This window comes from Coregonus clupeaformis, unplaced genomic scaffold (genome assembly GCF_020615455.1).
Source record: "Coregonus clupeaformis isolate EN_2021a unplaced genomic scaffold, ASM2061545v1 scaf2005, whole genome shotgun sequence".
NCBI lineage: Eukaryota > Metazoa > Chordata > Actinopteri > Salmoniformes > Salmonidae > Coregonus > Coregonus clupeaformis.
This window is the reverse complement of record NW_025535459.1, coordinates 1-27,777: the sequence shown is the minus strand read 5'-3', so window position 1 is coordinate 27,777 and position 27,777 is coordinate 1. Positions and strand designations below refer to the sequence as shown.

General features: G+C 43.5%; 1 protein-coding gene across 1 annotated transcript; it reads left to right on the top strand.

Moving 5' to 3' along the window:
- The first annotated feature begins 923 nt into the window (after positions 1-923).
- LOC121562569 lies at positions 924-20,630 on the top strand. Its single transcript, XM_045219045.1, has 16 exons — positions 924-1,000; positions 1,255-1,421; positions 1,546-3,511; positions 12,918-13,091; positions 13,353-13,526; positions 13,926-13,972; positions 14,109-14,655; positions 16,100-16,158; positions 16,734-16,771; positions 17,299-17,363; positions 17,496-17,710; positions 17,898-18,157; positions 18,767-18,901; positions 19,029-19,161; positions 19,244-19,273; positions 20,033-20,630. Exons 1-16 carry the CDS (start codon positions 930-932, stop codon positions 20,344-20,346), a joined length of 4,395 nt encoding a protein of 1,464 aa, XP_045074980.1. The 5' UTR covers positions 924-929; the 3' UTR covers positions 20,347-20,630.
- Positions 20,631-27,777: the final 7,147 nt, after the last annotated feature.

The window sequence follows — 27,777 nt, the reverse complement described above, 5'->3', positions numbered from 1 at the left end:
CTAGCTGTTGTTATGGAGTCAGCTAATGGGGATCCAACCAGGTAGACTAGCTGTTGTTATGGAGTCAGCTAATGGGGATCCAACCAGGTAGACTAGCTGTTGTTATGGAGTCAGCTAATGGGGATCCAACCAGGTAGACTAGCTGTTGTTATGGAGTCAGCTAATGGGGATCCAACCAGGTAGACTAGCTGTTGTTATGGAGTCAGCTAATGGGGATCCAACCAGGTAGACTAGCTGTTGTTATGGAGTCAGCTAATGGGGATCCAAACAAATAATAACTATTGGACTGTCTGTTATGCAACATGAAGTCTGCTGTTTGAATTTGATCCAACCTGGTAGACTAGGCTGTTGTTATGGAGTCAGCTAATGGGGATCCAACCAGGTAGACTGCTGTTATTTTAGTGTAGCTAAGTGAGCTGTGACTCAACTGTTATTATGGAGTCAGCTAATGGGGATCCAACCAGCCTAGACAAGTGTTGTTATGGGAGTCAGTAGGATGGGGACCACCACAAGAGTTGCTGTTGTTATCAGCAGGTAAGAGCTATTGTATACAGTACAGTGTCTTAATATCAGCTATGGGGAGACTAGTCCAAAACCAGTGTAGACTCTTATATTCAGCTAATGGGGATCCAACCAGGTAGACTAGCTGTTGTTATGGAGTCAGCTAATCGGGATCCAAATCAAATTAATAACATATTGGACTGTGCATGTTTAAATGCAACATGAAGTCTCTGTTTGAACTTTGACCACAGACAATAAAAGTGTTGTCATTGTTAATGTTTGGAAATATTGACTGTTCTGTTATTTCTTAGTGTAGCTAAGTGAGCTGTGACTCGAAAATGAGTCTCTCTGGGGAGAGAGAGGAGGGGACCACTGCCTCTAAAATGAGTCTCTCTGGGGAGAGAGAGGAGGGGACCACTCCCTCTAAAATGAGTCTCTCTGGGGAGAGAGAGGAGGGGACCACTGCCTCTAAAATGACTCAAGACACCAGTTCTAAGAGGTAAGAGATTAATTGTAAAATATACAGTTCTCTTAAAAATATCAAACTAATGAAGAGAAAAGTGTTTACAAATTACATCAAATGTAGGCCTATATCAGTCATTTAAAAGGCCAAAACCGATTTACCAATTGCAGACTGTAGCTTTAAATTAAACATCAGGACTTCTAGAAGTTAAATTATACAGTTGTTGAAATGATGTAGATGAGGTACTGATGAGATATTGATGAGGTGATCTGCCTCCCTGTTTTGTTCAGTGTCCAGAAGCCCAGAGCAGAGTCACCTGCCCCCAGCCTGCTATCAATGAAGAGTGATCAGCCACCTGCTTTCAGCCAGGAACCATTACCAGATGACAATAAGGAAGTGGAGAGTTTGGACAGTGAGGATGCATTAAAGATCACACACAACCTTCTGGACAGAAGAAGTAAGACTGTGTTTCATACAATATTACAAAGAACGGGACAAAGGCCCCTCTAACACACACACACACACACACACACACACACACACACAACTTATGAGTCCCAACTCTCATTGTTTTCCTACAGGTCAAACTCTTCTGACAGTCCAACAAGACATTAAGGCTAAACTGAAACACAAGTATCAACACATATCTGAAGGAATTGGACACCATGGAAACCAAAGTCTGTTAAAGGACGTCTACACAGAGCTCTACATCACAGAGGGTGGAAGTGGAGGGGTCAATAATGAACATGAGGTGAGACAGATAGAGATGGCATCCAAGAAACAAACCACACAAGAGACACCAATCAAATGCAACGACATCTTCAAGCCTTTAGCTGGACAAGACAAACCTATCAGAACTGTGCTGACAAAAGGAATCGCTGGCATTGGAAAAACAGTCTCTGTGCAGAAGGTCATCCTTGACTGGGCAGAGGGAAAAGCAAATCAGGACGTTCATTTCATGTTTCCTCTTCCTTTCCGTGATCTGAACCTGAAAAAGGACCAATACAGTCTGATGCAACTTCTTTCCCACTACTTCTCAGAGCTGAAAGAGATTGACAACATTGAAGATGGTGAAACCAAAACTGTTTTCATTTTTGATGGTCTGGATGAGTGTCGACTTCCTCTAGACTTCAAAAACAACGAGAGGTGCTGTGATGTCACGAAGCCAACCTCGGTGGACGTGCTGCTGACAAACCTCATCAAGGGGAATCTGCTTCCCTCTGCTCTCCTCTGGATAACCTCACGGCCTGCAGCAGCCAATCAGATCCCACCTGAGTGTGTTGACCAGGTGACAGAGGTACGAGGGTTCAATGATCCACAGAAGGAGGAGTACTTCAGGAAGAAAATCACAGATCAGAATCTGGCCAATGAAATCATCAAACACATGAAGATATCAAGGAGCCTCCACATCATGTGCCACATGCCAGTCTTCTGTTGGATATCAGTCACTGTCCTTGAGATGATGCTGAAAGAGGCAGAGAAGGATGAAGTCCCCAAAACTCTGACCCAGATGTTCACACACTTCACGCTCATCCAAATCATTGTGAAGAACAAGAAGTACAACAAAGCCACAGAGACAAACCCCAAGGAACTGTCTCAGTCAGACAAAGAGATGATCCTGAAACTGGCAAAGCTGGCTTTCCAACAGCTGCAGAAGGGCAACCTGATCTTCTATGAGGAGGACCTGAGAGAGTGTGGCCTTGATGTCACAGAGGCATCAGAGTACTCAGCATTGTGTACAGAGATCTTTAAAGAAGAATCTGGGCTGAACCAAGAGAAGGTCTACAGCTTTGTGCATCTGAGCATTCAGGAGTTTCTAGCAGCAGTGCATGCTTCAGAATCATGTCTGGACAAGAAGGAAAAAGTTTTTTCCCCCAAAGCAGTCACTAGTGGTTATGATGACTACGATGATGATGATGATGATGAAGATGATGACTATGATGAAGATGAGGAGAAGGATGATGATGACGAGGAGAAGAATGATGACGAAGATGATGACTATGATGAAGCAGCCACTCCATACCTACTCCAAAATGTCATCACACAACAGTACAGAGACATGAAGTCAGACCCGTTGTATGACTTAAACACGAGAGCAGTGGACCAGGCCTTGAAGAGTGAGAATGGACACCTGGACCTGTTCCTCCGCTTCCTTCTGGGTCTCTCACTGGAGTCCCATCAGAATCTGTTACGAGGCCTTCTGACACAGACAGGAAGTACAACACAGAGCAATGAGGAAACAGTTGAGAGAACAGTCAGGTACCTTTCAGACAAGATCAAAAGGGAATCCTCACCAGAAAGGATCATCAACTTGTTCCACTGTCTGAATGAACTTGGTGCCAACTCTCTAGTTGAAGAAATGCAAACCTCCCTGCGATCAGGAACTCTTTCAGAAACAGAGCTAGAACCTCAACAATGTTCAGCCCTGGCCTACCTGTTACTGATGTCAGAGGAGGTGCTGGAGGAGTTTGACCTGAAGACATACACCACATCAGAGGAAGGTTATCAGAGGTTGCTGCCGGTAGTGAAAACCTGCAAGAAAGCACTGTAAGTTCTGCTATTGAGTTGATGTATACAGTATCATTATTCTGAAGGATTTGTATATCTAACAGATGATCTCCTCTCTCCAGACTGGATCGCTGTGACCTCACATATACATCCTGTGAGACTCTGGCTTCAGCTCTGCAGACTCCCCCCTGAGAGAACTGGACCTCAGCTACAATGACCTGGGAGACAGTGGAGTGGAGCTGCTCTGTGTTGGACTAACCAGTGCACTCTGCAACATACAGACACTAGTGTGAGTTAAATATCTTCAGTATCCACTGTGAGTGTTTATATATTATGTATGTACTATATACTGAACAAGAATATAAACGCAACAATTTGAAAGGTTTTACTGAGTTACAGTTCATATGAGGAAATCAGTCAATTGAAATATATTCATTAGGCCCTAATCTATGGATTTCACATGAATGGGAATTCAGATATGCATCTGTTGGTCACAGATACCTTAAAAAAAAGTGTGGGTGTGTATCAGAAAACCAGTCCGTATCTGGTGTGACCACCATTTGCCTCATGCAGCGCGACACATCTCCTTCACATACAGTGGGGGAAAAAAGTATTTAGTCAGCCACCAATTGTGCAAGTTCTTACACTTAAAAAGATGAGAGAGGCCTGTCATTTTCATCATAGGTACACGTCAACTATGACAGACAAAATGAGGAAAGAAAATCCAGAAAATCACATTGTAGGATTTTTTATGAATTTATTTGCAAATTATGGTGGAAAATAAGTATTTGGTCAATAACAAACGTTTCTCAATACTTTGTTATATACCCTTTGTTGGCAATGACACAGGTCAAGCGTTTTCTTTAAGTCTTCACAAGGTTTTCACACATTGTTGCTGGTATTTTGGCCCATTCCTCCATGCAGATCTCCTCTAGAGCAGTGATGTTTTGGGGCTGTTGCTGGGCAACACGGACTTTCAACTCCCTCCAAAGATTTTCTATGGGGTTGAGATCTGGAGACTGGCTAGGCCACTCCAGGACCTTGAAATGCTTCTTACGAAGCCACTCCTTCGTTGCCCGGGCGGTGTGTTTGGGATCATTGTCATGCTGAAAGACCCAGCCACGTTTCATCTTCAATGCCCTTGCTGAGGTTTTCACTCAAAATCTGACGATACATGGCCCCATTCATTCTTTCCTTTACACGGATCAGTCGTCCTGGTCCCTTTGCAGAAAAACAGCCCCAAAGCATGATGTTTCCACCTCCATGCTTCACAGTAGGTATGGTGTTCTTTGGATGCAACTCAGCATTCTTTGTCCTCCAAACACGACGAGTTGAGTTTTTACCAAAAAGTTATATTTTGGTTTCATCTGACCATATGACATTCTCCCAATCCTCTTCTGGATCATCCAAATGCACTCTAGCAAACTTCAGACGGGCCTGGACATGTACTGGCTTAAGCAGGGGGACACGTCTGGCACTGCAGGATTTGAGTCCCTGGCAGCGTAGTGTGTTACTGATGGTAGGCTTTGTTACTTTGGTCCCAGCTCTCTGCAGGTCATTCACTAGGTCCCCCCGTGTGGTTCTGGGATTTTTGCTCACCGTTCTTGTGATCATTTTGACCCCACGGGGTGAGATCTTGCGTGGAGCCCCAGATTGAGGGAGATTATCAGTGGTCTTGTATGTCTTCCATTTCCTAATAATTGCTCCCACAGTTGATTTCTTCAAACCAAGCTGCTTACCTATTGCAGATTCAGTCTTCCCAGCCTGGTGCAGGTCTACAATTGTGTTTCTGGTGTCCTTTAAATAATAATAGAAATAATAATATGCCATTTAGCAGACGCTTTTCTCCAAAGCGACTTACAGTCATGCGTGCATACATTTTTGTGCATGGGTGGTCCCGGGGATCGAACCCACTACCTTAGCGTTACAAGCGCCGTGCTCTACCAGCTGAGCTACAGAAGACATCCTTTGACAGCTCTTTGGTCTTGGCCATAGTGGAGTTTGGATTGTGACTGTTTGAGGTTGTGGACAGGTGTCTTTTATACTGATAACAAGTTCAAACAGGTGCCATTAATACAGGTAACGAGTGGAGGACAGAGGAGCCTCTTAAAGAAGAACTTACAGGTCTATGAGAGCCAGAAATCTTGCTTGTTTGTAGGTGACCAAATACTTATTTAACACCATAATTTGCAAATAAATTCATAAAAAATCCTACAATGTGATTTTCTGGATTTCTTTTTCTCAATTTGTCTGTCATAGTTGACGTGTAACTATGATGAAAATTACAGGCCTCTCTCATCTTTTTAAGTGGGAGAACTTGCACAGTTGGTGGATGACTAAATACTTTTTTTCCCCACTGTAGAGTTGATCAGGCTGTTGATTGTGGCCTGTGGAATGTTGTCCCACTCCTCTTCAATGGCTGTGCGATGTTGCTGAAAACTGCAGGGAACTGGAAGACGCTGTCGTACACGTCGATCCAGAGCATCCCAAACAGGCATGTCTGGTGAGTATGCAGTCCATGGAAGACCTGGGACATTTTCAGTTTCCAGGAATTGTATACAGATCCTTGCGACACGGGGCCGTGCATTATCATGCTAAAACATGAGGTGATGGCGGCGGTTGAATGGCACGACAATGGGCCTCAGGATCTCGTCACGGTATCTCTGTGCATTCAAATTGCCATCGATAAAATGTGATTGTGTTCGTTGTCTGTAGCTTATGCCGGCCCATACCATAACCCCACCGCCACCATGGGGCACTCTGTTCACAACGTTGACCTCAGCAAACCGCTCGCCCACACAATGCCATCACGACGCCATACACGCTTTCTGCCATCTTCCCGGTACAGTTGAAACCGGGATTCATCCGTGAAGAGCACACTTCTCCAGTGTGCCAGTGGCCATCGAAGGTGAGCATTTGCCCACTGAAGGCGGTTACGACGCCGAACTGCAGTCAGGTCAAGACCCTGGTGAGGATGACGAGCACGCAGATGAGATTCCCTGAGAATGTTTCTGACTATTTGTGCAGAACTTTTTCGGTTGTGAAAACCCACAGTTAAATCAGCTGTCCTGGTGGCTTGTCTCAGACCATCCTGCAGGTGAAGAAGCCGGATGTGGAGGTCCTGGGCTGGCGTGTTTACACATGGTCTGCGGTTGTGAGGCCGGTAGGATGTACTAACAAATTCTCTAAAACGATGTTGGAGGTGGTTTATGGAAGAGAAATTAACATAAAATTCTCTAGCAACAGCTCTGGTGGACATTCCTGCATTCATCATGGCAATTGCACACTCCCTCAAAACTTGACACAACTGTGGCATTGTGTTGTGTGACAAAACTGCACATTTCAGAGTGGCCTTTTATTGTCCCCAGCACAAGGTGCACCTGTGTAATGATCATGCAGTTTAATCAGCTTCTTGATACACCACACCTGTCAGGTGAATGGATTATCTTAACAAAATGGATTATCTTAACAAAGGAGAAATGCTCACTAACAGGGATCTAAACAAATTTATGCACAACATTTGAGAGAAATAAGCTTTTGTGCGTATGGAACATATCTGGGATCTTTTATTTAAGCTCATGAAACATGGAACCAACACTTTACATGTTGGGTTTATATTTCTGTTCAGTATAGTTAGTATGTGTATGTTTTTAACATTTTGGGACATATCCAGAAACATACATAACATATATCAAACTAAGGTAAATATCTTGAGTGAGTTAGTATGTTTTTAACATTGGTTAATCATGTGTCCTTCTGTTATTGTCTTAATGCATCTCATTATTATTAAAGCTTTGCATATTTAACAGTGTATCAACATATCTCCTCTCTCCAGACTGTCTGGCTGTAAACTCACATATAAATCCTGTGAGACTCTGGCCTCAGCTCTGCAGACACCAAACTCCCCCCTGAGAGAACTGAACCTCAGCTACAATGACCTGGGAGACAGAGGAGTGGAGCTGCTCTGTGTTGGACTAACCAGTGCACTCTGCAACATACAGACACTAGTGTGAGTTAAATATCTTCAGTATCCACTGTGAGTGTTTATATATTATGTATGTGTATGTTTTTAACATTATTTGAACATCTTGGTAAATATGCAGAACCATACATAAAATGTGATAAATACAGTGGGGGAAAAAAGTATTTAGTCAGCCACCAATTGTGCAAGTTCTCCCACTTAAAAAGATGAGAGAGGCCTGTAATTTTCATCATAGGTACACGTCAACTATGACAGACAAATTGAGGAAAGAAAATCACATTGTAGGATTTTTAATGAATTTATTTGCAAATTATGGTGGAAAATAAGTATTTGGTCACCTACAAACAAGCAAGATTTCTGGCTCTCACAGACCTGTAACTTCTTCTTTAAGAGGCTCCTCTGTCCTCCACTCGTTACCTGTATTAATGGCACCTGTTTGAACTTGTTATCAGTATAAAAGACACCTGTCCACAACCTCAAACAGTCACACTCCAAACTCCACTATGGCCAAGACCAAAGAACTGTCAAAGGACACCAGAAACAAAATTGTAGACCTGCACCAGGCTGGGAAGACTGAATCTGCAATAGGTAAGCAGCTTGGTTTGAAGAAATCAACTGTGGGAGCAATTATTAGGAAATGGAAGACATACAAGACCACTGATAATCTCCCTCGATCTGGGGCTCCACGCAAGATCTCAACCCGTGGGGTCAAAATGATCACAAGAACGGTGAGCAAAAATCCCAGAACCACACGGGGGGACCTAGTGAATGACCTGCAGAGAGCTGGGACCAAAGTAACAAAGCCTACCATCAGTAACACACTACGCCGCCAGGGACTCATATCCTGCAGTGCCAGACGTGTCCCCCTGCTTAAGCCAGTACATGTCCAGGCCCGTCTGAAGTTTGCTAGAGTGCATTTGGATGATCCAGAAGAGGATTGGGAGAATGTCATATGGTCAGATGAAACCAAAATATAACTTTTTAGTAAAAACTCAACTCGTCGTGTTTGGAGGACAAAGAATGCTGAGTTGCATCCAAAGAACACCATACCTACTGTGAAGCATGGGGATGGAAACATCATGCTTTGGGGCTGTTTTTCTGCAAAGGGATCAGGACGACTGATCCGTGTAAAGGAAAGAATGAATGGGGCCATGTATCGTATCGTATCGTATCGTGAGATTTTGAGTGAAAACCTCCTTCCATCAGCAAGGGCATTGAAGATGAAACGTGGCTGGGTCTTTCAGCATGACAATGATCCCAAACACACCGCCCGGGCAACGAAGGAGTGGCTTCGTAAGAAGCATTTCAAGGTCCTGGAGTGGCCAAGCCAGTCTCCAGATCTCAACCCCATAGAAAATCTTTGGAGGGAGTTGAAAGTCCGTGTTGCCCAGCGACAGCCCCAAAACATCACTGCTCTAGAGGAGATCTGCATGGAGGAATGGGCCAAAATACCAGCAACAGTGTGTGAAAACCTTGTGAAGACTTACAGAAAACGTTTGACCTGTGTCATTGCCAACAAAGGGTATATAACAAAGTATTGAGAAACTTTTGTTATTGACCAAATACTTATTTTCCACCATAATTTGCAAATAAATTCATAAAAAATCCTACAATGTGATTTTCTGGATTTTCTTTTTCTCATTTTGTCTGTCATAGTTGACGTGTACCTATGATGAAAATTACAGGCCTCTCTCATCTTTTTAAGTGGGAGAACTTGCACAATTGGTGGCTGACTAAATACTTTTTTTCCCCACTGTATATCAAACTAAGGTTAAATATCTTGAGTGAGTTTGTATGTTTTTAACATTGGTTAATCATGTGTCCTTCTGTTATTGTCTTAATGCATCTCATTATTATTAAAGCTTTGCATATTTAACAGTGTATCAACATATCTCCTCTCTCCAGACTGTCTGGCTGTAAACTCACATATAAATCCTGTGAGACTCTGGCCTCAGCTCTGCAGACACCAAACTCCCCCCTGAGAGAACTGAACCTCAGCTACAATGACCTGGGAGACAGAGGAGTGGAGCTGCTCTGTGTTGGACTAACCAGTGCACTCTGCAACATACAGACACTAGTGTGAGTTAAATATCTTCAGTATCCACTGTGAGTGTTTATATATTATGTATGTGTATGTTTTTAACATTATTTGAACATCTTGGTAAATATGCAGAAACATACATAAAATGTGATAAATACAGTGGGGGAAAAAGTATTTAGTCAGCCACCAATTGTGCAAGTTCTCCCACTTAAAAAGATGAGAGAGGCCTGTAATTTTCATCATAGGTACACGTCAACTATGACAGACAAATTGAGGAAAGAAAATCACATTGTAGGATTTTTAATGAATTTATTTGCAAATTATGGTGGAAAATAAGCATTTGGTCACCTACAAACAAGCAAGATTTCTGGCTCTCACAGACCTGTAACTTCTTCTTTAAGAGGCTCCTCTGTCCTCCACTCGTTACCTGTATTAATGGCACCTGTTTGAACTTGTTATCAGTATAAAAGACACCTGTCCACAACCTCAAACAGTCACACTCCAAACTCCACTATGGCCAAGACCAAAGAACTGTCAAAGGACACCAGAAACAAAATTGTAGACCTGCACCAGGCTGGGAAGACTGAATCTGCAATAGGTAAGCAGCTTGGTTTGAAGAAATCAACTGTGGGAGCAATTATTAGGAAATGGAAGACATACAAGACCACTGATAATCTCCCTCGATCTGGGGCTCCACGCAAGATCTCAACCCGTGGGGTCAAAATGATCACAAGAACGGTGAGCAAAAATCCCAGAACCACACGGGGGGACCTAGTGAATGACCTGCAGAGAGCTGGGACCAAAGTAACAAAGCCTACCATCAGTAACACACTACGCCGCCAGGGACTCATATCCTGCAGTGCCAGACGTGTCCCCCTGCTTAAGCCAGTACATGTCCAGGCCCGTCTGAAATTTGCTAGAGTGCATTTGGATGATCCAGAAGAGGATTGGGAGAATGTCATATGGTCAGATGAAACCAAAATAGAACTTTTTAGTCAAAACTAAACTCGTCGTGTTTGGAGGACAAAGAATGCTGAGTTGCATCCAAAGAACACCATACCTACTGTGAAGCATGGGGGTGGAAACATCATGCTTTGGGGCTGTTTTTCTGCAAAGGGACCAGGAAGACTGATCCGTGTAAAGGAAAGAATGAATGGGGCCATGTATCGTGAGATTTTGATTGAAAACCTCCTTCCATCAGCAAGGGCATTGAAGATGAAACGTGGCTGGGTCTTTCAGCATGACAATGATCCCAAACACACCGCCCGGGCAACGAAGGAGTGGCTTCGTAAGAAGCATTTCAAGGTCCTGGAGTGGCCTAGCCAGTCTCCAGATCTCAACCCCATAGAAAATCTTTGGAGGGAGTTGAAAGTCCGTGTTGCCCAGCGACAGCCCCAAAACATCACTGCTCTAGAGGAGATCTGCATGGAGGAATGGGCCAAAATACCAGCAACAGTGTGTGAAAACCTTGTGAAGACTTACAGAAAACGTTTGACCTGTGTCATTGCCAACAAAGGGTATATAACAAAGTATTGAGAAACTTTTGTTATTGACCAAATACTTATTTTCCACCATAATTTGCAAATAAATTCATAAAAATCCTACAATGTGATTTTCTGGATTTTCTTTTTCTCATTTTGTCTGTCATAGTTGACGTGTACCTACGATGAAAATTACAGGCCTCTCTCATCTTTTTTAAGTGGGAGAACTTGCACAATTGGTGGCTGACTAAATACTTTTTTCCCCACTGTATATCAAACTAAGGTTAAATATCTTGAGTGAGTTTGTATGTTTTTAACATTGGTTAATCATGTGTCCTTCTGTTATTGTCTTAATGCATCTCATTATTCTTAAAGCTTTGCATATTTAAGTGTATCAACATATCTCCTCTCTCCAGACTGTCTGGCTGTAAACTCACATATAAATCCTGTGAGACTCTGGCCTCAGCTCTGCAGACACCAAACTCCCCCCTGAGAGAACTGAACCTCAGCTACAATGACCTGGGAGACAGAGGAGTGGAGCTGCTCTGTGTTGGACTAACCAGTGCACTCTGCAACATACAGACACTAGTGTGAGTTAAATATCTTCAGTATACACTGTGAGTGTTTATATATTCTGTATGTACTGTATACTGAACAAGAATATAAATGCAACATGCAACAATTTGAAAGGTTTTACTGAGTTACAGTTCATATGAGGAAATCAGTCAATTGAAATAAATAAATTAGGCCCTAATCTATGGATTTCACATAAATGGGAATTCAGATATGCATCTGTTGGTCACAGATACCTTTAAAAAAATAAGTATGGGTGTGTATCAGAAAACCAGTCCGTATCTGGTGTGACCACCATTTGCCTCATGCAGCGCGACACGTCTCCTTCTCATAGAGTTGATCAGGCTGTTGATTGTGGCCTGTGGAATGTTGTCCCACTCCTCTTCAATGGCTGTGCGAAGTTGCTGGAAACTGCCGGGAACTGGAAGACGCTGTCGTACACGTCGATCCAGAGCATCCCAAACAGGCATGTCTGGTGAGTATGCAGTCCATGGAAGAACTGGGACATTTTCAGCTTCCAGGAAATGTATACAGATCCTTGCGACACGGGCCGTGCATTATCATGCTGAAACATGAGGTGATGGCGGCAGATGAATGGCACGACAATGGGCCTCAGGATCTCGTCACGGTATCTCTGTGCATTCAAATTGCCATCGATAAAATGTGATTGTGTTCGTTGTCCGTAGCTTATGCCTGCCCATACCATAACCCCACCGCCACCATGGGGCACTCTGTTCACAACGTTGACCTCAGCAAACCGCTCGCCCACACAATGCCATCACGACGCCATACACGCTTTCTGCCATCTTCCCAGTACAGTTGAAACCGGGATTCATCCGTGAAGAGCACACTTCTCCAGCGTGCCAGTGGCCATCGAAGGTGAGCATTTGCCCACTGAAGGCGGTTACGACGCCGAACTGCAGTCAGGTCAACACCTTGTTGAGGATGACGAGCACGCAGATGAGCTTCCCTGAGAAGGTTTCTGACTATTTGTGCAGAACTTTTTCGGTTGTGAAAACCCACAGTTAAATCAGCTGTCCTGGTGGCTTGTCTCAGACCATCCTGCAGGTGAAGAAGCCGGATGTGGAGGTCCTGGGCTGGCGTGGTTACACATGGTCTGCGGTTGTGAGGCCGGTAGGATGTACTGCCAAATTCTCTAAAACGATGTTTGAGGTGGTTTATGGTAGAGAAATGAACATAAAATTCTCTGGCAACAGCTCTGGTGGACATTCCTGCAGTCATCATGCCAATTGACTAACCCGTTCACTCTGCAACATACAGACACTAGTGTGAGTTAACTTTCTTCAGTATGAGTTATTATGTGGATGTTTTAGACATTTGTTAATCATGTGCTCTTCTGTCCTCTAGTCTAGGTCAGTGTGGTCTGACAGAGGGTTGCTGTTCAGATCTGGCCTCAGTCCTGAGTTCACCCAACTCACAACTGAAACAACTGGAGCTGAGAGACAATGACCTGCAGGACTCAGGAGTTACACTGCTGTCTGCTGGACTGGAGGATCCAGACTGTAAACTACACACACTGGGGTAAGTACAGCTGTTTTAGTCAGGTCTGTACTGAGCTGAGTTACACTGCCCTCTGCTGGACTGGAGGATCCAGACTGTAAACTACACACACTGGGGTATGTACAGCTGTTTCAGTCAGGTCGGTACTGAGCTTAGTAAAACAAATACTCTGAACATCTGATGTTTCTTTAAAATGTTTGTGTCATGGACAAATATATGGGTGTCCTACAAGATGATTAACACAAGTCCACCAACCTAGACAGCTGTTGTGTCTCTCTGTAGGCTGTCTGGCTGTCTGGTCACAGAGGAGGGCTGTGCTGCTCTGTCTTCAGCTCTGAGGTCAAACCCCTCCCACCTGAAAGAGCTGGACCTGAGCTACAATCACCCAGGAGACTCTGCAGGGGGACTGCTTTCAGCTGCTCTGGTGGATCCCACAGATAAACTGATGAAGCTAAAGTAAGTCAGAATAGATGTCCTAATAGTGTGAGCAGTGGTTGTGTCCTATGAAGTGTAGTAGGTTCAGTAACATGAGGACATGATGGTAGAATACAGGGGAAGTTTACCCAGCAGGCTTAGCACTCCAACACAGCATACATCATCACCACATGAATACTCTTCTTCTGCATCTCTGATATCCTGTTGGAATTGTACTCTGTTCTGTATGCAGTAGGTAGGATAGAATACCTGTATGTCTCTAGTAATGAATTGTACTCTGTTCTGTATGCAGTAGGTAGGATAGAATACCTGTATGTCTCTAGTAATGAACTTGGATAGTGCACCAGAACACAACAATATGGTTTAAATGTTGACTGCTGTATTAGGTCTTTGTCAGTCAATAACCTGTTTCTCCTACAGTGTGGATCATGGTGGAGAGTTCAGGCTGAAATCAGGGCTGAGGAAATGTAAGTCTCTTCAATCCTAATTAACTACATATTCAGAACTACAGTAACATAGTAACTAATCAATACTTGTTCTCTACCTACAAAACAACATTTTATATGAAGATGTGGTTTGATTAAATTCCCCTTTTGTCTACAGATGCCTGTCATCTCACCCTGGACCCAAATACAGCAAACCCAGACCTGATACTGTCTGAGGGGAACAGGAAGGTGACACGGGTGGAGGAGAAGCAGCATTATGAAGACCATCCAGACAGATTTGACCATCATCCCCAAGTTCTCTGCAGAGAAGTCTTATCTGGATCTCGTTATTACTGGGAGGTGGAGAGGGATGGTGACATGGCTCACATTGGTGTGGTGTACAAAGGAATGAAGAGGAAGGGAGTGATGGTGGACAGTTGTATTGGATACAACAGGAAGTCCTGGAGTTTATTCTGCTCTGACAGCAGATATAACTTTTACCATGCTGGAGTCATCAGATTCTTCCCTGGTCCTGTTTCTAACAGAGTTGGAGTGTATCTGGACTGGCCAGCTGGTACTTTGTCCTTCTATAGTGTGTCCTCCTCTGGTACACTGACACACCTTTACACAGAGCACACCACATTCACTGAACCCCTCTATCCTGGGTTTGAGGTTTACTCCTCCTCAGTGACCCTGTGTCAGATAGATGACCAATACATTCAAAGGTGAGTCATAGCAATGTTTTATCATGTGTTTTCCTCTGGAATCATTCCTACAATTAGATTAGTAGTAGTGGTGTGTTTTAATGTGTTCTGTTAGACCTACAGACAGTTAGATTAGTAGTGGTGGTGTGTTTTAATGTGTTCTGTTGGACCTACAGACAGTTAGATTAGTAGTAGTGGTGTGTTTTAATGTGTTCTGTTGGACCTACAGACAGTTAGATTAGTAGTAGTGGTGTGTTTTAATGTGTTCTGTTGGACCTACAGACAGTTATATTAGTGGTAGTGGTGTGTTTTAATGTGTTCTGTTGGACCTACAGACAGTTATATTAGTAGTAGTGGTGTGTTTTAATGTGTTCTGTTGGACCTACAGACAGTTAGATTAGTAGTAGTGGTGTGTTTTAATGTGTTCTGTTGGACTTACAGACAGTTAGATTAGTAGTAGTGGTGTGTTTTAATGTGTTCTGTTGGACCTACAGACAGTTAGATTAGTAGTGGTGGTGTGTTTTAATGTGTTCTGTTGGACCTACAGACAGTTAGATTAGTAGTAGTGGTGTGTTTTAATGTGTTCTGTTGGACCTACAGACAGTTAGATTAGTAGTAGTGGTGTGTTTTAATGTGTTCTGTTGGACCTACAGACAGTTATATTAGTGGTAGTGGTGTGTTTTAATGTGTTCTGTTGGACCTACAGACAGTTATATTAGTAGTAGTGGTGTGTTTTAATGTGTTCTGTTGGACCTACAGACAGTTAGATTAGTAGTAGTGGTGTGTTTTAATGTGTTCTGTTGGACTTACAGACAGTTAGATTAGTAGTAGTGGTGTGTTTTAATGTGTTCTGTTGGACCTACAGACAGTTAGATTAGTAGTGGTGGTGTGTTTTAATGTGTTCTGTTGGACCTACAGACAGTTAGATTAGTAGTAGTGGTGTGTTTTAATGTGTTCTGTTGGACCTACAGACAGTTATATTAGTAGTAGTGGTGTGTTTTAATGTGTTCTGTTGGACCTACAGACAGTTAGATTAGTAGTAGTGGTGTGTTTTAATGTGTTCTGTTGGACCTACAGACAGTTAGATTAGTGGTGGTGGTGTGTTTTTAATGTGTTCTGTTGGATGTACAGATGTTTCCTCTCCTATGTCTCACTGTAGTGTCAGTTTCACTCTAACCACAAGAGGGCATCAGAACCTGTTAAAATGATACCTGGTGACTTCACGTCTCTAGGGGCTTTCATCAAGATAAGCAATGTCACCTGTAATGTCACCATCAGTATTGACTTCATGGAAGTTGACATAGTGTTATGTCACATTTGGCAATGCACCCTACATAGGGAGCTGTTCTGTCACCCTTTATACACCCTTTGTATTGCTTATGAAGACTGTATGTATGCTATATAAAGCCTTTATAAGTTGTATTTAGTTTAATCACAGTCTATCCATCTGCTTTCCCAACACCAGAGACCATGGTGGAGAGTGTTGTATCAAGCCTGGACCTGAGAACAGCAGAGACCAGATATGTGAGTGTTAACTGGTAATTGTTTTAAAATCAAAATACGATTAAAGCGTTCTTGAGTCCCAGGCAAGTAACACAATCATGATCTATTTGGTCAAAACAAACTTAAAGGTGGAGTCAGCAATATGACGTAGATGCACAAAGTAAACATCATAGTGGGTCAATTTCTACAACAACTAAGGGCGTTGGAGCGCGATGCTAAACTTCTCTGTTTTGGTCCCGTTTCTACCACGCTGTAAGAGAGTGAAGAGAACCCGTGCACCTGGGCAGATACTGTGTGAGAGAGAAGTCAGGCATCTTGCTCATCACAATATCTGCTGACTCTACCTTTAAGCTCTCATCCTGGGATCTACCAGAAATCAGTCCCCCAACATCTCCAAAACATGGACCAGAACCATGTTGTTTCCTGCTTCCACAAACATTCATTAATATAACACTAATGTCAGATTATGGTATGATAATGAGTGTACCAGACTGTTGCTCACTTACATTCATTTTTATTACAAGTCTGTTTAATATTTATTAATTAATTATTACATGAGATTGTCCATTTTAAATAACAACTACTTTTGACTTCAGGGATTCCTCAGAGCTGTAAGACTTGTGACCATGTTGAGGTAAGTCATAATGTCAATTCTCACTTTGACATACCTTCAGGAGTCAGGCACAGTCTGAAAGCCAGGTGTGTACTGACCAACCATTCATACTGGGATATAGACAGTCCTGTGTTCTGCTTTAGTAATATAAACACAGTCTGAAAGCCAGGTGTGTACTGACCAACCATTCATACTGGGATATAGACAGTCCTGTGTTCTGCTTTAGTAATATAAACACAGTCTGAAAGCCAGGTGTGTACTGACCAACCATTCATACTGGGATATAGACAGTCCTGTGTTCTGCTTGTAGGAATGCAGGATTTTAGCTGTTGTCATACCAGCATTCCATGTAACATTGAATAAATACATTAGATTAGTTACTTTGCTTAATGGGCCAGTTTCCCGGACAAAGATTAAGCCTAGTCTTGGACCTTAAATAACTTTCTATTGAAACTTCCATTGATCATGCTTAAAGTCCAGCACTAGACTCAATCTGTGTCCAGGAAACTGGCCCCATATGTATAACTGACATGCTTGTCCTTGTTCAGGACTCCACACACTGGCTTCAGATTGAACCCTTGACTTCCACTGTCCAGGGAGTGACAATGTTCAGGTAAAATAACTACTTTTAACATTTCATTCCACTTGCTAGTGTATTTCCACATTACCTTTGGGAATAGGCTTCTAATCCAACCTCTCCATTTGACGATTGACCCTCTCTACCATATCTTGTTGTTGCCCTCAGGCACAGGACACCCAAAGGGCGTTATGAGTGCACAGTGTCTGGGCTCCGCTGGGTGTGTGACAGAGATGTCATTCTGAAGTATCACTTCAGGAACTGGTATCCCTACAGTCACCTTCTGAAAGACATGCAGTACGGACAAGGTGGTCCATTGCTGGACATCACTATGGAGTTAGGTGAACTGGAGGAAGTTCATCTGCCACACTTTGTCTGTTTAGGTAAAACCATATAGACATAGTATTCAGAAAGACATTTCCATGTAACTGAGTTTCACTTCCTGAATGAATAAATGAATATTCTGGGAGTTTGAGTTTACTGTGATCTGATACTGCATATTCTTTGTGTTTTAGTTGGATGAATAATACAATATTTGTCTTTCTGTCTCCTTTTTATTGTGTTGTTCAGGGACCAACCCTTCCCTGAGAAATGAGATGAATATTCTTCATGTAGAGGAACATGGAGTGTCTGTTGAGGAAGTGCATGAGGTCACCAGATTCCATGCTAAGATTCTCCATCCCAAGTTCTCACCTATCGCTGTTATACTGAGCTATATCTTTTTTTGGAACGTAGATGTCCACTGTGACGTGATCCTCTATATGGCAGTAAAAAAGGCAACAGTAATTTCACGGCTGTACATGCTCCTCAGAAACTCCAGCCAGAAAGAGGTGAGGCAGCATCATTGAAGAGACAACAGTATGTTGAAACTTACTAAAGGAAAGCTGATAGTTTGTTGAAAATCTATAGATTACAAAGACAACATGCAGCTCTGTGAGAAATCTATTTCTGTCTCATTCATTTGAAGAGCCAGTAGACGGCACTCTTCTCTCTGTTCGAAGGAGAACCCAATGCCCCGGGGCAGTGAAGGGGACATTGCCCTGAGTAGTGTGCTGTCTTTCGCATGGGACGTTAAACATGTTTCCTGACGCTCTGTGGTCACTAAAGATCCCATGGCACTTATCATAAGAGTAGGGGTGTTAACCCCGGTGTCCTGGCTAAATTCACTATCTGGCCCTCATACCATCATGGCCACCTAATCATCCCCAGCTTCCAATTGGCTCATTCATCCCCTTTCCCCTGTAACACTTCCCGAGGTCGTTGCTGTAAAATAGACTCTCTTCTCAGTCAATTACCTGGTAAAATAAGGGTAAAATAAATACAAAAAAGTGTACACATTTTTTTGATGTTGACAAAAAAGGATTGCTCAGTGAGCTGCATGTTGTGTGAATTATTAGACTACATTGTTCAGACTGACTACTACACTGCTCATTTTGTAGGCTGTTCGGGACCGGGAGAAACATCAGGTGTCCCAAGGATATTCAGAATTGGTCCTGTCAAGTCCAAACGGGTCCTTAAAGCTGAACAGTTGGTTTGCAGTCAAGAATCCCCATTCCACTTCCATCAATCCAGAGGTGCAGTTTTAGCAGGCTGAGGACATGAATCTGTCATATTATATATTCATAACTGGAATATCATTCTATTTCTTTCTCTCTCTCTCTGTCTGTTGTCTCAATCGTTGCACCATATGACCTTCTACAGAAGATTCAGCTGTTACCTGCAGACACCACACCAAGCTGTTGTAAGATGGTTATGAAAAACACAGGGGTTGACATTGAGATGGAGTTAATCGGGGATGATGAGAGGACAGTATGGAGAGATATGGTACCAACAGGTAGGAGAATATGTCAATCATAACTCTGTTATTTTCTGACAGATGCTATTTAGTGATTATAACCTCTTTTTGTTTCTTTCAGATGAATACATCCCTGAAACCCATTCAACTAGTAAGTAAACATGAGAGGTACAAACCAATGGCTTGAGGGCCAGTCGACATGGTTTACTGTTGGACTAGTCCTGATTATAAAAGGCTGTCTTCCAGATCAATGACATCTCCTCCAGGACTTGATGTAGATTAGCCTGGTTCTGAATGACATCTCCTCCAGGACTTGATGTAGATTAGCCTGGTTCTGAAGGACATCTCCTCCAGGACGTGATGTAGATTAGCCTGGTTCTGAATGCCCCAATGACGTCTCCTCCAGGACGTGATGTAGATTAGCCTGGTTCTGAAGGACATCTCCTCCAGGACGTGATGTAGATTAGCCAGGTTCTGAATGACATCTCCTCCAGGACTTGATGTAGATTAGCCTGGTTCTGAATGACATCTCCTCCAGGACTTGATGTAGATTAGCCTGGTTCTGAATGCCCCAATGACATCTCCTCCAGGACTTGATGTAGATTAGCCTGGTTCTGAATGCCCCAATGACATATCCTCCAGGATGTGATGTAGATTAGCCTGGTTCTGAATGCCCCAGCCTGTTTTTCTACGTCTGTGAAAACCGACCCTAAATATGAATGAAACAGTAGTGGTGTGATGTGTTCATTGATTCAGGTTGTTATTGTTACAGAATGTGTTCTTAATGCAAAGATTAATAATACAATGAAGACTTTTACTGTAGGTCACTCTGAAAGAAGTCTGTTTCTAAATGTCTGAAATGTGAATGTGAATGAACAAATGTAGTTATTTTGTAACCTGACTCTCTCAGGTGCTGTGTTGGGGGCAGGGCGTCCGGCTGAGAGCAGTCTGACTGGTTCTGCAGAGCAGCAGCTGGGTTCTGTACGGACAGAGTTTGTGAGACGAGTGTCAGGACCTGTCCTGGATGGTCTGCTGGACGGACTCCTGCAACACACAGTCATCAACCAGGAGGAAATGGAGTCAGTAAAGGTGATAGCTGAGAGGGCAGAGAAGGCACGTGACATCATCGACATGGTGTTGAGAAAAGGAACTGAGTCATGTTCCAGGATGATCAACCTTCTTGGGGAGCTGGACCCCTATCTTTGGTCACAGCTTCAGATCTAAAGTTGTAGCCAACCCCTGGGTGTGGGGAGACCAGGTAGAATAGACAGGCAGGGTGGTTCAACATGGTCTTGGTGTCTGTTGCTTTAATTCAGGCTCCTAAAAATGTACAGAAAATGTCAATCAAACATGACCACTATAATAGCAATAAACTAACCAAAGGTCCAGCCACACAGCCTCTCTCCTTCTGCAGCCTCCTGGAGGTGTGGATCTTCTAGCAGGAGGGTCAGTTAGTCCTCCACTAGGTACCTAGCTGGACCCCTATCTAGCAGGAGGGTCAGTTAGTCCTCCACTAGGTACCTAGCTGGACCCCCTATCTAGCAGGAGGGTCAGTTAGTCCTCCACTAGGTACCTAGCTGGACCCCTATCTAGCAGGAGGGTCAGTTAGTCCTCCACTAGGTACCTAGCTGGACCCCTATCTAGCAGGAGGATCAGTTAGTCCTCCACTAGGTACCTAGCTGGACCCCTATCTAGCAGGAGGGTCAGTTAGTCCTCCACTAGGTACCTAGCTGGACCCCTATCTAGCAGGAGGGTCAGTTAGTCCTCCACTAGGTACCTAGCTGGACCCCTATCTAGCAGGAGAGTCAGTTAGTCCTCCACTAGGTACCTAGCTGGACCCCTATCTAGCAGGAGGGTCAGTTAGTCCTCCACTAGGTACCTAGCTGGACCCCTATCTAGCAGGAGGGTCAGTTAGTCCTCCACTAGGTACCTAGCTGGACCCCTATCTAGCAGGAGGGTCAGTTAGTCCTCCACTAGGTACCTAGCTGGACCCCTATCTAGCAGGAGGGTCAGTTAGTCCTCCACTAGGTACCTAGGTATGGACCCCTATCTAGCAGGAGGGTCAGTTAGTCCTCCACTAGGTACTTAGCTGGACCCCTATCTAGCAGGAGGGTCAGTTAGTCCTCCACTAGGTACCTAGCTGGACCCCTATCTAGCAGGAGGGTCAGTTAGTCCTCCACTAGGTACCTAGCTGGACCCCTATCTAGCAGGAGGGTCAGTTAGTCCTCCACTAGGTACCTAGGTATGGACCCCTATCTAGCAGGAGGGTCAGTTAGTCCTCCACTAGGTACCTAGGTATGGACCCCTATCTAGCAGGAGGGTCAGTTAGTCCTCCACTAGGTACCTAGCTGGACCCCTATCTAGCAGGAGGGTCAGTTAGTCCTCCACTAGGTACCTAGGTATGGACCCCTATCTAGCAGGAGGATCAGTTAGTCCTCCACTAGGTACCTAGCTGGACCCCTATCTAGCAGGAGGGTCAGTTAGTCCTCCACTAGGTACCTAGCTGGACCCCTATCTAGCAGGAGGGTCAGTTAGTCCTCCACTAGGTACCTAGCTGGACCCCTATCTAGCAGGAGGGTCAGTTAGTCCTCCACTAGGTACCTAGGAGGGTCAGTTAGTCCTCCACTAGGTACCTAGGAGGGTCAGTTAGTCCTCCACTAGGTACCTAGGTATGGACCCCTATCTAGCAGAACATGTTGATACAACTCTGTCTCTCTCTCACACCAACACACCTACCTACCTTATGTCTGTGTATTTTAAACTTTAGATTTTAAATTTCATTGTATACGCATTGTAAACATGTATTGTGATGTTATTGTAATTTACTTACTGTATTTGCATACTCACTGTGAATGTGTCCGGGAAAATGGCTCTGAGAATTTGGCATTCAACTTAAAACCACAGAAATGTATTTTAAGAATATATTGTACAGTGTTGGCCTGATAGAGGTTAATGAGAGGGGCTGGATATCAACACAACCACCTCAGTCTATCAGCAGTTTTCTCAGTGAGAGCACATTGACCATTGACAGACATAAGGAGCTGTTCAACCTCTCTCCCCTTTACCAATGACTTGAGAGTGGCTGAAGGACACATAAGGAACTGTTCAACCTCTCTCCCCTTTACCAATGACTTGAGAGTGGCTGAAGGACATATAAGGAGCTGTTCAACCTCTCTCCCCTTTACCAATGACTTGAGAGTGGCTGAAGGACATATAAGGAGCTGTTCAACCTCTCACCCCTTTACCAATGACTTGAGAGGGGCTGAAGGCCATATAAGGAGCTGTTCAACCTCTCTCCCCTTTACCAATGACTTGAGAGTGGCTGAAGGACATATAAGGAGCTGTTCAAACTCTCACCCCTTTACCAATGACTTGAGAGTGGCTGAAGGACATATAAGGAGCTGTTCAACCTCTCACCCCTTTACCAATGACTTGAGAGTGGCTGAAGGACATATAAGGAGCTGTTCAACCTCTCTCCCCTTTACCAATGACTTGAGAGTGGCTGAAGGACATATAAGGAGCTGTTCAACCTCTCTCCCCCTTTACCAATGACTTGAGAGTGGCTGAAGGACATATAAGGAGCTGTTCAACCTCTCACCCCTTTACCAATGACTTGAGAGTGGCTGAAGGACATATAAGGAGCTGTTCAACCTCTCACCCCTTTACCAATGACTTGAGAGTGGCTGAAGGACATATAAGGAGCTGTTCAACCTCTCTCCCCTTTACCAATGACTTGAGAGTGGCTGAAGGACCAATCAGCCCCCATCTATACACAATGTTTTACTAAATGTTTTATAACGTTGTATTTTTCTATGTGTATCTACCTGCCCAGGGACTACAGCTAAATCTGGCACATTTACAGAAATGTTGATTGATGTGCAGTATCCCTGTCAAATACATGTTGTAAATGTCAATTAAAAGGAATGTATTGTGACTTAGAATGTTGTTTAACAATATGGAAAAAAGCAATAAAGTCAATCGCCTTTATAGCACAAATAATATTATAGCACTGACATTTGTTAACAGCATTGAAATTAATGATTACTAGACAGTTGTCATGGTAAAAGCAGTAATACAAATAACATTATTTATGATGCTACTAGTAATAATAATAATAATAATATTATAATAATCAATTTTAGAAAACACTTTAAAATCCCATCGTTAATTAGATTAGATGAGTTTATTAGTCACATGGAGAGGGACGCAAAATCTTATGCTCTGGGCTCCAACAGCGCAGGTGGGGGCAGGGTAAGAGTCTGTATTGGGTGGTGGGGGGGCAGGGTAAGAGTCTGTTGGGTGGTGGGGGCAGGGTAAGAGTCTGTTGGGTGGTGGTGGGGGCAGGGTAAGAGTCTGTTGGGTGGTGGTGGGGGCAGGGTAAGAGTCTGTTGGGTGGTGGGGGCAGGGTAAGAGTCTGTTGGGTGGTGGTGGTGGGGGCAGGGTAAGAGTCTGTTGGGTGGTGGGGGGCAGGGTAAGAGTGTTGGGTGGTGGGGGGCAGGGTAAGAGTCTGTTGGGTGGTGGTGGGGGCAGGGTAAGAGTCTGTTGGGTGGTGGTGGGGGCAGGGTAAGAGTCTGTTGGGTGGTGGGGGCAGGGTAAGAGTCTGTTGGGTGGTGGGGGCAGGGTAAGAGTCTGTTGGGTGGTGGGGGGGCAGGGTAAGAGTCTGTTGGGTGGTGGGGGCAGGGTAAGAGTCTGTTGGGTGGTGATGGGGGCAGGGTAAGAGTCTGTTGGGTGGTGATGGGGGCAGGGTAAGAGTCTGTTGGTTGGTGGGGGCAGGGTAAGAGTCCGTTGGGTGGTGATGGGGGCAGGGTAAGAGTCTGTTGGGTGGTGATGGGGGCAGGGTAAGAGTCTGTTGGTTGGTGGGGGCAGGGTAAGAGTCCGTTGGGTGGTGATGGGGGCAGGGTAAGAGTCTGTTGGTTGGTGGGGGCCTTGGGTGGGTGGGGCATAGAGTCTGTTGGTGGTGGGGGCAGGGTAGGGGTTGGGGTGGGTGGGGCAGGGTAAGAGTCTGTTGGTTGGTGGGGGCAGGGTAAGAGTCCGTTGGGTGGTGGGGGCAGGGTAAGAGTCCGTTGGGGAATGCCCACAGGGGGAGCAGCAGGGGGGGGAAGTGATGTGTGAATGAAACAGTAATAAAGCAGAATAATATGTAGATATTTACTCTGTAACAATGAGACATCTCCATTGGGGGGTGTGGCTAGGGTAAATGAGGAAGTGATCCATGGTGGCCATCAGTAACAACAAACCAGGTATGGTTTTATTTACTTTACATTTTTCTCCCCTCTTATCATAGTTTTGTTTTTGTCCTGTTGTGTTCTAAAATACAATTCTGGTACAAACCTCCCAAAAATACTAATGTGTTGTTTGTTAAACTTTTATTTTCTAGTTTATTTTATGCACTTTGAGATTATTCTTGTTTTCAAAATAATGATTATTATTACTATTCATTACATCATACATAGGCGCTAATCTGTACATAAACCATGCAAGGGATCATTTCCACGCAAAGTGGGAGATTTATCAATATAAATGTTAGCTTGAGAGTGTTCAGCCCCATGACCACGATCAGTGCCAAGTGGTGGAATAAGGGAACTGCTTGTCAAGCGTAGAATGGGGAAAATATACTGTATGTTGAAAATGTGTTTTATTGTGAGAGTAATAATGACATTATTTATTTTATTTTATTATATTGACATTGTGAATTCATGCAACGTCTTGACAGGCTAAATATAATTTGACCACATCAGTGCATTTGTAACGATAATAATCCATATAAAGTACAGTCATTTGCTAAATTAGAGGTACGTGTGAGAGTGAAACTATTGTGTAAATCCTATAAAAGACTGAGATAATGGAAATCCAATGAGAGGTGGCTGATCTTGCTCTGTTGGAAGATCTGGCACCGCTGCATTTCACAGAGAGCACGTTTTTAGAGACAGGTGGGACTTTTTAGCAGAAAGTACAGATTGGCTCATCAGATATCGTTTCCCAAAACCAATCTTTTAGTATCTTTACGAGGATTTTAAGACCTACTTTAGAAAGGCAAACCCATGCCATTCGGGTGCACGTCAAAGTGTTATCCATCCTCGGGTTTTTGGCAACGGGAACTTTTCAGCCGGAGCTTGCTGATCGGCCAGCGGCATCTCACATCCCTCGATGAGCCAATGTTTTGGATGCAAATATAGTATCTGAAGATTATGCCTTTGTTAAATGTTTTTCATGAAGAAATAGAATGTTGTTTATGGTAGTATCAAGAGGGAATGTTTTAGGTGTAATACCACATATCACCGACAGGAGGTGGGTTGTAGACAGGGGAGACTGGTGATTGGCCAGAAGAGGGGGCATCAGTGTTTATAAATAGGGGTTAAAAAAATGAGACGTTAGAACGGCCATAGCAATCTGACGAGCCGTTCTCCGGACAACGCGTGTCTGTAATTTATGCTGTAACCTCGTGGTATGAATAAAACTTCTAACATGATGCAGCATAACGGACTCTTTGTTGATGGCAATAATTGCCACCATTCATCATATACGACACAATCATCAGCAAAACGTACTGTAACATACAATTTCCACCATCGCGCAACAGGTTAAGAGGGGTTTCTTTGCCATCAATGGGTTCCCAAATACGAACGGAGAAATAGACGGCCCCCACATCGCCATAAAAGCACCATCCCAAAACGAGTTCAACTAGGCTATGTGAACAGAGAAGGCTTCTACTCTTAATGAGCAGGTGATAGGTGATGTTATGTGCAAAACACGCTACTGAATTTAGTGGCCAGGTGGAAAGCACGACTTGTTCATTCTGCAGAACAGCAATGTTGCCGATCCGCCTACAGGGGGAGCTGTTGAGGATGGATGTTGTATTGGTGTGTATTGCCTACTCATATGAAGTATATTTGTAATTGCTAAAGCAACTTAAATTGTCCTAATGGTCCTCCTCTCTTTGTAGCTTACTCATCAAACCACAACTGAATAAGCCAAATTAAACCTTTTGGTTATATTCAATATCTGACACTAGCACCTCTATTTCAGTCTAGGAAAAGTTTTTTCTTCGTTTTTTTTTGTTTGCCCTGTTTCATTTCACTGTAAGGCTTTGTACATTCCCATTGACTTTAACCTCTACGTGATCGGTGTCCCGTATACGGGACGGTTGAGCTAACGTGCGCTAATGTGATTAGCATGACTGTTGTAAGTAACAGCAAACTTTCCAGGACATAGACATGTCTTATATGGGCAGAAAGCTTACATTCTTGTTAATCTAACTACACTGTCCAATTTACAGTAGCTATTACAGTGAAAAAATACCATGCTATTGTTTGAGGAGAGTGCACAACAACAAAAAACGTATCACGGCAACTGGTTTGATACATTCACCTCTAAATAGGGGTGTAACGATTCGTTTTAACAACGATTCGATTTGTATCACGATTCGTGGTTGTCGATACGATTCAAGGACGATATTGGTTCATTTAGAACGATACGATCCGAAACGATTCAGTGACTTGAAATCGATTCAGTAACCTTTTAGCCAAAAATTCAACCAGTGTGACTGAAATAAATACCTGGATACTGGACAGTGCAGGTGAAGTTTCCTAGATTCCTGTTTCTTGTAAGGACCGCAATGGTGGCTTGATAATTTCTCGCTCGTCGGCTTCTCCTCTGTCGTCCGCCATGCTATGTTTTGTTGTCTTTGCGCCTTTGCGCTGCTGCTGGCGGGCGATGATGTCACGGATAGGCAGACTGAATCGAGTAATGTTTAAAGCCTTTATCATTAAAAGTGCTAAGAAAAAACATCCATATAAAGTCTGACGTGCTTAAATCCAATGGGTTATTTCCTAGTATCGATACAATCGATTTATTACATTTTAAAACGATGTTAGATTGATATATGTTGTCCAAAAGGGCAACTCGCCGAGCACAGATCGATGTAGTTGGATCATAGGAATATAAATCGATACATCGATGTAGTAGATGGATCGTTACACCCCTACCTCTAAAGGTAAATAACGTACTTACATTCAGTAATGTTGCTCTGATTTGTCATCCTAAGGGTCCCAGATATAAAATGTAGCATAGTTTTGTTTGATCAAATCCATTTTTATATTCAAATGTAGGAACTGGGTTCTACAGTTTGAACCCCTGCTGTCTCTGGCTCCACCCATTTTGTATTACCATATCATTTTTGTATGTTCTCTATAGTTATGTATTTTTATCAATTGACCAATTCGACACATTTGGGCAGACTGGATACAAAATAGTCCAGTATTGCAATGCTTCACTGGATCAATATGAAACTTAGCACACACACTGCTTCCATCTAGTGGCCAAAATCTAAATTGCGCCTAAACTGCAATATTATATTGTGGCCTTTCTCTTGCATTTTAAAGATGATGGAACAAAACAATTAATAGAAAACGCATGAAGTTTTGTTTGTATTATGTTTTAGCAGATCTGATGTGTTATATGCTCCTACCTGAATTTCACATTTCCACAAACTTCAAAGTGTGTCCTTTCAAATGGTATCAAGAATATGCATATCCTTGCTGCAGGTCCTGAGCTACAGGCAGTTAGATTTGGGTCATTTTAGGCGAAAATTGAAAAAAAGGGTCAGATCCTTAAGAGCTTATAGGAATGATTTTTACCGTAATTAGGGGCGTTTCT